This window comes from Centruroides vittatus, unplaced genomic scaffold (assembly GCF_030686945.1).
Source record: "Centruroides vittatus isolate TY-2023 unplaced genomic scaffold, ASM3068694v2 contig_377, whole genome shotgun sequence".
NCBI classification, from domain to species: Eukaryota; Metazoa; Arthropoda; class Arachnida; order Scorpiones; family Buthidae; genus Centruroides; species Centruroides vittatus.
The window spans coordinates 2,605,826-2,619,608 of record NW_027122198.1 but is presented as its reverse complement, the minus strand read 5'-3'; the positions used below and the strand labels follow the sequence as shown (position 1 = coordinate 2,619,608).

At 31.7% G+C, this 13,783-nt stretch overlaps 1 protein-coding gene across 5 annotated transcripts in view; it reads left to right on the top strand.

The window, feature by feature from the left end:
• The window catches only part of LOC136975642 (uncharacterized), a 68,018-nt gene that overhangs the window by 31,734 nt on the left and 22,501 nt on the right, over positions 1-13,783 (top strand). For all 5 annotated transcript variants that reach the window (XM_067270724.1, XM_067270726.1, XM_067270728.1 and 2 more), the window contains one exon: positions 5,792-7,924. In XM_067270724.1, the coding sequence (XP_067126825.1) occupies positions 5,792-7,924 (2,133 nt within the window). The remainder of the gene's footprint in view (positions 1-5,791; positions 7,925-13,783) is intronic.

Here is a 13,783-nt window from a genome sequence, read left to right as displayed (position 1 = left end):
TGCCACTTGCAGATAAGGAGTCTGGAAATACTTGAAATATAAATCGGCAGAGTGACAATTGTATTAATCACAAAGAAGCTACATTCATCTTGTCAAGAACAGGAAGACACTTTACAGCTTCCCATAGCCTCCCTTACATGAGTCCTTCCTTTCCCTCTTGTTAAGTCATGGGCCTTGGCTCATACTATTTGTATGTTTATCTTCATTATTTACTTTTTCATATTTATATTTATATACTTATTCTTTCTTTGACATGTTATTTGATATCATATAATAATATAATTTATTGGCAATAAAAAAGTGTGTAAATACTTGTCAACAAGGATTACATGACTAAGTCTTTTTCAGTAGCAAAAGAAAACAAACAGATTACAAAACATAAAAATAAACAAGAAAGAAAACTGAATCAACATGACTTGATTATGTTTTAATAATTTCTTTTATGTTGTGAATATTTTTAAGTAGCTATTTAATTTCTCTGCCTTTAATTGTTTTAATATTTTCTTAGACCAAGTTCAAAATTTTTATTGAGTTGAATAGCAGAGATTTTCGTCCTATTGTTTGTTATACTTTTGGAGTAGGATGGTTCTGTTTGTCGATTAATTATCTTTTGATGTCTCCTTAATTGCAACAAATATTTATCTAATGGGTAGTCATCTATATTTAGTTGTAGCCTATATTCATATATGGAAATCAGAATTTTTTTACATAAAGCATGTTTATGCTGTTAATTTCTTCTGATTTACTTACAAATAAGGTTTTAAAAAGAGGAGTGAATGAAGGAAGTTGTATTTGTAATTTATGTAATACATATTTTGATGTATTTCTCTACAGTATTATTCCATGTGATATTTTTGGCAGTATTATTATTTTATAAAGTCATTTTGTGATTTATTTGTTTATGTATTTTCGTAGTTCATGTGTTATCCTAGTAAACTTTGCTATTCTAATAGCTAATTTTTCAATTTGAGGAAACCAGTTTAGTTTATCATCAGATTATGTCACCCAGATATTTTATCCTGTTGGTTCTCATTAGCTTTATTTAAACAAGGTAAAGAGAAACATCAAGGTTTTCTTTAGGAGAATTTCTGTTGAGGTATAATATATAATTGCATTTCACTTTATTTATTGATAGTTTGAATTTTTCAATTTATATTAATAAACTGGAAATCTTAAAAAATTATCAACAACACAATGTTTTTTCCAGAAACTATTACTTTTCCAGTTCTGTTATATATAACAGAGAGTAAATATGGCAATCAGTCAAAAAATGACCTTTTGAGAGTTTATAGTTTTGGACTCGGAAGACCTTAAAACTTCGAGAAATGCAAAAAAATTGGGCGTTTTTTCTGTGGGGGTGCACGATTTTGTTCACCCTCTTTGAAACTTAATCCCTGTGCTTTTTGACAAAATTTTCTGAAACTTTGCAGGGAGGTTTGTGTATTGGGGGAATTGATGCTATTAAATTTTGGTGGTTAAAGGTCAATGAGGTGGGGAGATATAAGAGCATAACGTGTCATATCTCAAGTAAGATTGGACTTAATGACAATTTTACTCCTTATTAGCATTTACAATTTTTTATAAAACTCGTCTCTATCCTCAAAATTAAGCATTTTGCCATATTATAATACAGGTATCCTGTGCTTAATGTGGTTTTGCTTAACATGCATTTGGTTCTTGGGATTTGATTAACATGCAACATTAAGTGCAGCAATTTCTTTATATACACAACAGAAGTTTCAATTAATGTGGCTTTAACAACTGTCTTTACTTACCATAGATATGTTTTTTTTAGCAAATAATGTATTGATGAATTTGCTATTTTCATGTTGACATTGATTTCCAATATACACTGCTGGCAATTAAAAATGCTACACCAGGAAGGAAAGCAAATAACAGAATCATATTTATTGTACACATACAATATAATGGGAGGAAGACATGATTAAATTGATAGATAATTTTGAGGTACAGAGCATGCAGAAATCAGTATCCAAAGCAGCCACCCATGGCAACAATAATGGTTGTAATCTGGATGGGCATCGAGTCAAACAGAATTTGGATGGCAGGTACAGGTACAGCAATCCATGTGGCTTCAACTCTATGCAGAGTTCATCTATTGTACTGATTGGTGAGTGGTGGTGTGCCAGTTTCTTGGCAACCAATGACAAGACATTCTCAATTGGTGACAGATCTGGAGAATGTGCTGGCCAAGGCAACAGTCAAACACCCTTTGTATTCAGAAAGATCAGGACAGTATGGGCAACATGTGTTCGTGCATTGTCCTGTTGAAAAGTAGTGACAGATAGGGCACAGCAATGGGCCTTAACTCACCAGAAATGTAATGGCAGCTGTCCAAATTACTGGCTATGCAAACAAGAGGTGATCAGGATGCGTACCCAAAGGCATCTCATACCATCACTCTAGGTACTGGACCCACATGATGATAATGAATGCAAATGAAACTGGCAATGATCATTTCCCTCGGTGCCTCCACACATGGATATAGCGATCATAATACTGTATGCAGGATCAGGCTTTGTCTGAAAAGATGATGTGATGCCACTCTGCATCCATATTTATCATTGAACGTACCATTGTAGGCGTGCCTGTCTCTGCTGCAGCATCAAGGGAAACCACAGCAATGGTTGCAGTGCTGATAATCCAGGTGCTGCGGATGTCATCGCACTGTTTGTGCAGACACTTGTTGTTCTGAAAATGATCCAAGTTCCTGACTCAGGTGTGACATGGCTGCACAATCCCGCAAAGCCATGTGGACAATATGTCTGTCCTCTCAAGTGTTTGTGACCAGGGTTTATTGAGATTCCACATGGTGTTCTGTATGGCCCTCCTGGACCCATCAATTCCACATTCTCAAGACAGTAATAGGATCACAACCAACGCAAGCAGCAATAGCATGGAATGATAAACTGCAGCTTCAGTAGGTTGCAATTCTACTACAATCAAACTCTTACACATGCAGGGAGGTGTTTCTCCTTACATGAAGCATAACAAAACCTTTACACAAGCAACCAACATATGAAAGAGATTTTCATATGAGAAACTTGCTTTACAATCTTTCCTTTTATACAGACTGTAGGTGGTCTTACTTCTATCTGTTTTGTGAGCATGTGTTGAAATGCTAATCATTTGCATATCCCAGCTTATTGTACTTTTCATGAAAATTTTGCATTTGTTGTATGCTACCTTCATGGTGTAGCAATTTTAATGGCCAGCAGTGTAGATATTTAGTTTAATTATAATAGTTGAGAAATTTAAGACATTACCACTAATGTGATATTGTATTCTTTGTTCAGAATTTTACACAAACAAAATGTGAAGTTTTAAAACTTCACATTTTGTTTGGTAAAATCAAATCAAATCAAAATGTCTGCAGAAAAAACATCAGGCATATTAAATAGGCTTTTTAAGTTTTGTAAAGGATATAATGCTATACAAACAGTAACAAATACTCAGTATTTATGGGGAAGAGGCTCCTAAATGTTGGACATGTCAAATGTGGTTTGAAAGTTTTGTTCAGGAAATTTTGAACTAAAGGGTACAAAATGTACAGGATGCCCAAAAGCTGTTTACAAAGAGAAATTTCAAGAAGAAATTGTTAAAAATTGACAAATAACTTGTGAACTTGCAACAAATCATAGTGTGTCACTGATCTGATGATTGTACTCACTATGCATTAAGTGGAGAGGAAAAACTGAATCACATATAATTTTGTCTGGCAAAGGTAGGCAGTTGTAAGGTTTCATCTTATTTTTAAATTAATTACTCATGTTTATCATAGAAAATATTTTATGGATGACAAAATTAAAATATTTGTTAACTGAAATGCGAGTCTAGCAGGTTGTGATTGCTGTTGATTTCAGTTGAGTACCTAGGTACTGTACAGTACATTACCATTGTATTTGATTAAAACAATTTTAATATCCATGGAAACATCAAGGGATTAATTAATTGCATTAATTAAGTGATACCTGTAATTAAAAATATAAGTAGTTTTTAATAAAATATTGTAACGGATGGCACCACCAAAATTTTAAATATTGCTGGAAAAGTTAAGCAACTTCTTGCTGGATTTTATTTAATAGTTATAGACAAACATTTTCAGGCAGATTTACAGCCAAACTTCAGATTAAGCTTTATCACAACATACAAATGCATTCTATTTCAGAACATTATATACTTCTATAATGCACAAACAATATTTAAAATAAAAATAACACTTACATTAAACCTTGTAACCAGAGTGGTTGTGTTATATGATAGCTAACATTTTTGAGCCCCTTTTGGGCTCTTCTTTGGGCTTTTGTATAGGGCTCGTTATGAGGCTCATTTCGTTTTTAAATCAGCTGGAAGGTTTGCACATGTGGTGATTCGAATGGTAAACTCTTCAAAAAAAAAATATTTGATTCTCAATGTGCAGCTTATTATTTATAAAGCCTGAAGAAGAGCCCAGAAGGGGCCTCAAAAACATTAGCTATTATACTATCATATAACACAACCACTCCAATTACAAAGTTTAATGTAAGTGTTATTTTTATCTCATCCTGGTATGTGGAGATGACTAAATATTTAAAATTTTAGAATATAATTCAAATACTGTATATAAAATTAAATAGAATTGTGATATTTGTAAATTAATTATGTCAACAATCAAAAATATCTTATATAAAAATGTGGAGGCCAGTAGTGAAGTAATGTTTGGCCATTACATTGACTTTTTTCTGGGGTTGTTATATGATCTCTCCAAGCAGTTGCTAATTAATCGTAATTTTTGTGGTTGATTCAATTCTCCTATATTGATGTTTTAAAAATAAGAACTTCTAATTATATGATATTCTCTTTGGAAAAGTTCTGTGTATCAATTTTGCTCCCTTTAGTGTAGCTGTAACTCCCAGTTTACTGTTAGTGAAGTGACTTATTTCCTTTTGCAATATAATAATTGTTATTTGACTAATCAAAATTGATCTGTTATTAGGCTCCAATATAGATTAGGTCATGCCCTAAATCTTTTTACTTATTGGGATACAATGTATCCTTGGTGCTCTGGATAAATTTATGCTGCCTTTACCATTTTGTAGCAATTGGTATATTGTGTAATTATGTCTATAAGTGAGTGCAAAATATAGGGGCAAAAATATTTTCTACTTTTGTGAGATTGCATGCTGGAGTAGCTCATCCAATGTAATTGATCCTTTAAGTGATAATTTTAATCTGTAGTTCCAGTTTGTGATTTGGACTCTGCACTCACATTTGCAACTTTTCCTTAAATTGCAGATGTGTTACCAGTTTCACTTCTTATATCTCCATATGATTTTAGCTTCTGGACCATATTTGATAGAGATAGCTATAAATATTACTTCCAACTGGACTCTTGGCTGGCTTAAGATTTTAGAAAACATTTAAAGATTTGACTATTATGAAGTTTGGACATGATTGTTTTTATAAATAAACAAACCATCATAAATGTTTTCTAATACTGTTTTAATAACTTAAATAATTTATTTTTTTATTATTTTTTTGAAACAACAGAAATGCTTTCTAAAAAATTATTCCATAAATTTGATGTTTTCCCATTTCCTTTAATTATGAATTTTTAAATAATAATAAAAATATATTATGTATAGATTATAAATATATAAATATAAATATCTACATTGTAAAAACAAAATATTTATAGTTTTAATAAAGTCATCAGTATAAAGAATAGGCAATTTACTTTCATCTTTTCAGATAATTAAAATTTTTCTAATAGGCTTTTTTCTGTTTTCAGGAATTTACATCAGATAGTCCTCAATTAAGTGACAGTGGAGAAGAAATTATGGGTATCTCTGCCAGTAATCATTGCATTCCTGTGTTCTTTGATAAAACAAATGGTGTATTTTTTAACTATCATCCTAAACCACATCAGTGTGACAGTTCGTTAAAACAAAACTTGGCTAGCCCTCTTTTTGATCCTTGTTCTAGTCTCGAGACTTCATTTCTTCCGAATAAAGTTCAGCGTTCGAAACCAAAGTGTTCCCCAAACAGAAATATTTATTTAGGAAATAAAAATGAAAATGTCTGCAGATATAAATCTAAAATTTCTCAAAATGGAGATAGCTGTAATGATGGAGTATTAGAAGAAAATTTTCAGATGGTGTGCAACAGTGATCTAGAAACTGATACTTCCATGTTATCACATTGGGATCAAGATCAAGATATTCTTTCTACCTGTGATTCTTTCTCATTTGATGAAAGTGTAAAATTTCAAGAAACTAGTTCATTAAGAGCAAATTTTAGTCCGACTTCTCTTCAGGAAAGATATCTAAAAGCAGAGTCTTATTTTTTACACGAAAAAGCTTTAAATAATTTAAAAGTTGGTCAGTTAAGCATTGAAAACAACGAGAAGTCCGGAGTGTTATCGGATTCTCACATTTTGCACATGAAACGAGATGCTTCGTCTGCTGATAGCCTTAGTAATATTTCTGATCAATTATTTATCAATAACAAACAAGTAAAGAGATTGTTTCATCAGGATATTTCTGTAGATAGTGAAACGTCAGATTTTAGTCTTGATATTCAGCCTCAGACGACAGAATTAGGATATCAGACAGTTGGTCAGTTAGAACAGCTTCAGAATCAACTTTGTGAAGTTAAGAAAGCTGTTCAGGAATTAGATAAAGAGTTTGTTGAATTAAAAATTTATGAAATGCCTCCTAAGCATAGTTGGGAACTTTCAGCTATATCGCCTTCAGATGTTGATCAATCTTCCGGGAGTGAGAATGAAAAGAACAGTGCATCTGATGTGACAAGGCAAAATTTCAAAGAAATAGTTTCTAAAATATCAAATAATTCATTATTGCTAGAAAAAACTGATAAACCTATAAAAAATAATAAATCCTTTAATTTGGATTTAAATTCTATGCCTTTAGAACCTGATCAATGTTTAAAAAATGTGCCTGTGCCTTCTTTACATCAACCTAACATTGAATGTCATAGTAGTAATCAAACCAATGTTATCTGCACGTCTTTTGATGGAACTTCAACAATATTAGAATCTGAAGTAAAATCACAGACTAAAAATTTAGATAGTGGAAGCGATTTTGGAAACTCATTAGATTCTGAGTTAGGAGAAACTTATGAAATTAGAAGATCGTGTAGTTTGGAATGGGATCCAATGTGTCTCCCAGAATATGCAAGTACATTAGATTATTGTCAATCATTTCCATCACCTACTGATACACTCGCGTCCTTGTCGGAATTTATTCACGATCAAGAAATAGTTTCTCCATTATCTGAAAGTGAAAGTAAGGATATAAAAGTTTTCCAAGTGGATCATAATAATAGTTTGAAAAAGTGTTGCAGATCACACAGCATTCCTTCTGAAATGTGCACTCAAGAAATTCAAAATTTGGCATTTAAAAAGAATTTACTTAAAAGAAGCATAACTTTACCATATTGTAAGAATATACAAACAGAAAATGATTCTTTTTATCAAAAACAAATAGCTCACTCTAGTATAATGAGTGGAGACTCACTTTCTCTAAAATTTCCATGTGAAAATTCTTTGTACAGTTCAGAAGAGAGTGGTTTTCTAGATACTCAAAGCATAAAAAAGAATGAAACAATTGTAAATGAGACTGATGTTTGTTCTGCTTCGTCGAGTGTTCAATCAGATATTTTTAAAGAAAAGACTAAATATTTGCTGGAAGATGATAATGGTAATACTTGTTTTATTACTGAAAATCAATCTACTAGTACTGTAGATCCAATGAATGCAAGTATAAATAGAGATTCGGCATATTGTGAAGAAAGTTTCGTAGATAATTATTTAATAAAAAATATTGGACATAAGCAAAATTTAGTTGAATATAGTTTTCTTACATGGAAAGGAGAAACTTTGAAAAATAAACAAATTAGAAAGGTTAGAAAATTTAATAATTATTTGACTTAAATGCAACCATTTCTATTTATAGTAAAGTACCTGAAGTTTTACATAGTTTTTATTATTCAGAATTTTTGAATTTGTAGAATAACAGTTTTATCTAAAAACATAGTTTTCAATTGAGAATTAATACAGTCTTAATTTATTTTTATTGTAATCTGTAGTAACATGTTTCTCATGATACAGAACAAAAATTTTCATTCCTATATCAAATTAATGATATGATGTAAAATATTGTATAAATTATAATGTTACAAACTTCAGGCACCTTGCTGTAACTTTAATTATCTTTTACTTTGTCAGAGATATTTTTTTAATATTGGGTCTATTTAAAGATATTATTTTAAAATAATTGTGAAAAGTTTTCAAATTTATATGTTATGTATGTATGTGGAATTAGAGAGTAAAGATGATTATCATCTTATGAAACAAGTATGTGTGCTTTTTTGATTTTTATTGTTAAGGATGGGACAATTATCAAGGTCACCAATTAATGATTATTAATCAGAATTGTACAATAGTTTAATCATTAACTAACAGTGGTCAAGTATTTTTTAAATATCTTATAAAATTTCAATTTTTTTTTTAAATTTTAGTTTTTATACAGTTATTTTTAGTTTTAACTTTTTGTAACAATTGTTTTGCTTAGTGTGTATATAAACATTTATTATTTATTTATGATTTAAACTTGTATGAAAATGTTGAAAAATAAATTACATAAAATTGTCTTAATCAAGTTGTATTAGTATGCCTACTATAAATTTTAGTAGTCAGAGATTCAATTTGCATACAAAGGAGAGAAAAAGTGTTTTGTTGTTTTTTTCCTCTTATTACTATTGATTAGTAAGAAACATCATAATCCCTATTGGTTTATTTTGGTATACTGGCAAGTAAATAACATGATTGCACCTCTGTAATACAAAAGGAATTAGTATGATTTTAGTTTACATAAGAAAAGAAAAGAATTTAATTTACTTAGCATCTTGTCAACATTGTATTGTAATGGAGCTGCTTGATTGGTATCCAAATTAATTTCAATAAGAGTTACTTTGGTCAAGAAAATAGTTCAGATAAAATATTTCTGTGTATGTAAAGTTATTTACAGCAAAGCTGTGTTAATAAAGCCCATAATTAAGCTTTTTTATACAAGTTTTTAGACATTCATTTTGAAAAATGATTATATTACTTTGAATTTTGGCTCAAATTACAGACCAAATCTCTAGTGATTAAGATTTAGATACTTGACATAGTTAGATCATAAAATTATTTAGTGTAATGTCTATCATGAATGAATGGTGGTGTTTCACCAAATATCTACAGATATATTAATGTCTAATGAGATGGGTGTGAATGAATTTTCTAATTTAAAAGGAGAATATTAGTATGTTAATAAAACAGTATATTGTATCAAATAACAGACTGGTATTTATTTTGTACTCATTCATTTCTTCTTAGTCTGTTGTGTTACTCTATACACTTATATTATAAAACTTTAAATTACGTTATGAAGAAATAATGTTAAGAACAGAAGAAAAAAATATGTTATGAACAATGCAAAATTAAGCTAATTTTGTTTTAAAGAAAAAAACTGAAAATTTTTATTTTTGTTGGTGAGTATGCCTGTACAATAAAAGCATCATGGTATCATGGAGCCTAGTATAGTGAACTGCAGACCTACCAAACTGTGAATACTGTATTTTTATATACTACAAGAAATCAAGAATACTCAGGTATTTTCTAAGTAATAAAATAAAAAATATTTAAAAGGTAATAAATTAAATAATAAAATTTATGTATTACACACACACACACACACACACGCTATATTAAAAACTTAATAAAAAATGATAGAGTATTGAATGAATGATTGATTAATGAACACTTAACAATTTACAAATACAATTAGGCTATTAAGAAAACATAGTATAACATTTTTTAACCATTTCATATTAGTGTTTTGCAGTGGCATGTCATTCATGAAGCTGTGGAAACACTGCTTTCCTTGGATTTTCTAAAATATACATATATATTGTGCAATTATTTTCATATTTTAACATACTTTGAATTACTTAAAATTAATATTTTATTATAACTGCATTATGTATGTTATTACAAATTTCTATACACGTGAAAAACAACGATAAGATTACTATTGTATATTTGAATATAAATTCGTATATGCATATTCCCAATGAAAGCACCATATTGTCAAATACAAGATAGCTTCCATGGCAAAAATATTTGAATCGTGTAAAGCAGCCAGATTATACACATTCGCGCATGCGTTTTACAGAGCACCAGCCTCATGCGGTTTAGCTGGTGGATGCTACACACCAAAATATTGTATAACGCTTCCAATAATTCTATCCTGGGCCGGCACAGCTTTCCTATCATCAAATGTCACTGCATGCCACTGGTATTTCGTATGAAGTTTATGAACATTGAACAAACAATCAAGATTGTAGTAGAGAATAGTAGAAAAGTAGTGAAAATGAAATGCATAAAAGGCATTTCTTTTAAATGTTTTAATTATAATAATCACTTTTCACTTGAAGGTTTACATTTAACTTTTACAGTCAAAATTCAAAACAGTATTAACAAAAAATGATAAAATTTAATTTACTAAATAAAAACAAATATATAAAGTTATAATTGGTTTTAAACATCTAGTTTAATATCTTTGCTACTTGCTTAGAGTGCTCAACTATCTGCTTTTTGTCACTTTTTGAGGATACTATCCATATGTCCATTGTCTTTAGCATTTGTTCATTTTTTTGTCGATGATTCAAATTATCAATTTTTTATTTTATACTTTGTTTTAATAATAAAGTTTTTCAAGCAACACTGAGAATGGCTGATGGCTGCCTAAGTTACTTTTCTCAAATTTATGTCTAGCATGGAAGATGATGACACTGGTAATTTTGAAAATTGTTCTCCAAAAGGTGGTAGATTCATAATGGGCAGCAAACGTTTTCCAGATTATGCAAAATAGAAATTGGTATACTAGTTATGCCACTTAGTAATGTTTGAGAGAAGAAAATCCTAAGCATTATAAAGAAAAACAAAACTGATGTCAGAAATTTTTTTCAGAACAATGTGATGACTGATTGTTTGTAAGTTGCAATGGTTTTCAAGCAATACTAAATGCCATGAACTACAGACTGATTCCGATTTTTTCAGGAAAGCAAAGATTGCCACTAGAAGTTACAATGACTACCATTGTAAAAAAAAAATATTTTTTTTAATCCAAAATACACCCGGCATGTTGTATATCTAAACTATACTGTTGTATATATCTATAAATATAATGTACTGTACACACATTGTAACTTTATTCTAGTCAGAATAAAAAGTTGTACAACATTCTATCTAGTGGGTCCCAGACTTTGTTTTTCAACAATCCCTTTTGAACATTAACAAATTTTTATGACTCAACATTAAATCTCTACATAATAAAATTTTTGATAAAAATTTTTTAAATATTTTCCCCTAAAACATAAAAAACAAAAACAACAGCAACTAAAAATATAAAATTAAAAATTTACTTACGAAATTTTATCTTTTTATTTTACTATAAATTCAAAAATTATCATTTTGAATTGTCCTGCATTTTTGAGAACTCTTGCAAAATCCAAAGTCAATTTTTGAGAGGTGCCTCATTTTACTTTAATAAATTTTCTGAGGTGGATGGTTTTCTTTTGACAAATATAATAGCTTTCTCATTTCTCAATGTACAGTATATTTAACAATTTGATTTAAAACCTCAATCTACAAAAAATTTACTACAAATTACACAAAATGATAGATGCTCACTATTAATTGTTTTATACAGAAATTTACATTTTAAAAATTCTGTAACATGTTTCTTTTTTCTTACAATATTGTTTTTGGACAATTTCTTTTTACATACACAAATTCACTAATCTTTTTTTTTTTTGTTGTTTTTATTATTATTTGTCAATATTCTTTGTCATTCGATCCTACTGATCTTTAGAACTAAGCAGACAAACACGAACAGTAACAAAAAACTTTATTAAAAAGGTGAGAACTGTCACCGACATCCTCGGTTAACATCCAGGCAAAAACCCGCGAACTTTCGCGCCTCCTTTTCTTACAAGTTGCCAGCCAACATCTCGTTGGCAAGTGTTGCCAGGCAGTGTTCAAGATCTCTGGCGCTGGCGGCCACAGCTACTCCCCCACCAGTGTCTGCGACACGAAACGAGCGGGAAAGGATACATGTCGGCCAGAGTGTGTGGTAGTTTGTCACGTTGGGGCTGGATTGTCTGTGGTACGTTTAGTTGGCGCTGGTCTTGGCATTGGAGACGTTGGGGGTAACTGGTCCGACTCACTCGCTGCGAGAATAAAAGCCGGTTTCAGTCGATCAATAGAAACGACAGTTTCTTTTCCCTTTATGCATAGAGTGAATGTCTTGCTACCAGGTGACACGACTTCGTAGGGTCCATCGTATGGAGGCTGCAAGGGCTTCCGTACAGCATCATTGCGAAGAAATACGTGGGAACATGACTGCAGTTCTTTGTGGATAAATGGGTTGCGGTAGGACTGGTGCACCACAGGCACTGGTTTTAAGTTTGCCATCATCGTCCTGAGTTTTTCGACGAAAGAACATGGATTGACGTCCTGAGAACCTGGAACGAAAAACTCTCCAGGCAGTCGGAGGCTGGTGCCATAGAGCATCTCAGCCGTGGTAGTATTGGTGTCTTCACGGAGCGCAGTTCGCAATCCTAACAAGACTGTAGGTAGCACTTCCATCCATCTTTCAGTACAGTGACACTTGATGGCAGTTTTAAATCGTTCAACAATGCCATTTGCAATTGGATGGTATGCTGTTGTCCTAACTCTTTGGGTACCAAGAAGTTGAGTGAGGGATTTAAATAAGCCAGATTCGAATTGCTGTCCTTGGTCAGATGTTACTTTGGGCAGGCACTCCAAAGCGAGATATCCAGCCTGAGTACAGGGCTGAAGCTACTGTTTCAGCTTCTATATCTGGCAACGGGATTGCTTCAGGCCAACGAGAAAATCTATTGATGATTGTGAGGCAATATGTTGAGCCGTTGGAAGGTGGCAATGGACCAACAATGTCAATATGAATATTTAAAAATCTAGCGTCTGGAACAGGAAAGGTTCCCAAAGGGCTAGCGACATGTCTCTGGATCTTCGATCGTTGACAAGAAATGCAGGTGCGAGACCATGTCTGGCAGTCTTTACTGATGGATGGCCAAACAAATTTTGCTTTTACCAATCTGGTTGAGCTCCTTACACTTGGATGGGACAGGTTATGGACAGTGTTGAAAGCAGTGCGACGATAACTAGGCGGAATGTATGGACGAATGCGACCTGTCGATACATCACAGTAAATTTCGACATCACTATCAGGAAGTTTAAACTTCTTAAGTACAAGTGATGAGTCACTTGAAGTCAGGAGAGACTGGAGCTCAGGATCTTGCTGTTGGTCTTTTGCAATTTTGCTATAATCTATAGATGGGCTACTAATTGATTCAATACGGGAAAGAGCATCAGCTGGAACATTATCAATGCCTTTTATGTGTATGATGTCTGTTGAGAATTGTCCTATAAAATCAAGATGTCTCAACTGACGGGGTGTACACTTATCGTGTTGTTGCTGGAAGGCAAACGTTAATGGTTTATGGTCTGTGTAAATGGTGAACTGTCGTGCTTCCAGCATAAACCGGAAATGTTTCACAGCCAAATACACATTATTAGACTAAAGATATTAGAGGGCTGTCTGTATCTGTTACAGACTTTGCCTTTTAGAAGTAGGAAAGGAGAGAAAGCATGAGGTGTGAAGTGTGAAAGTAA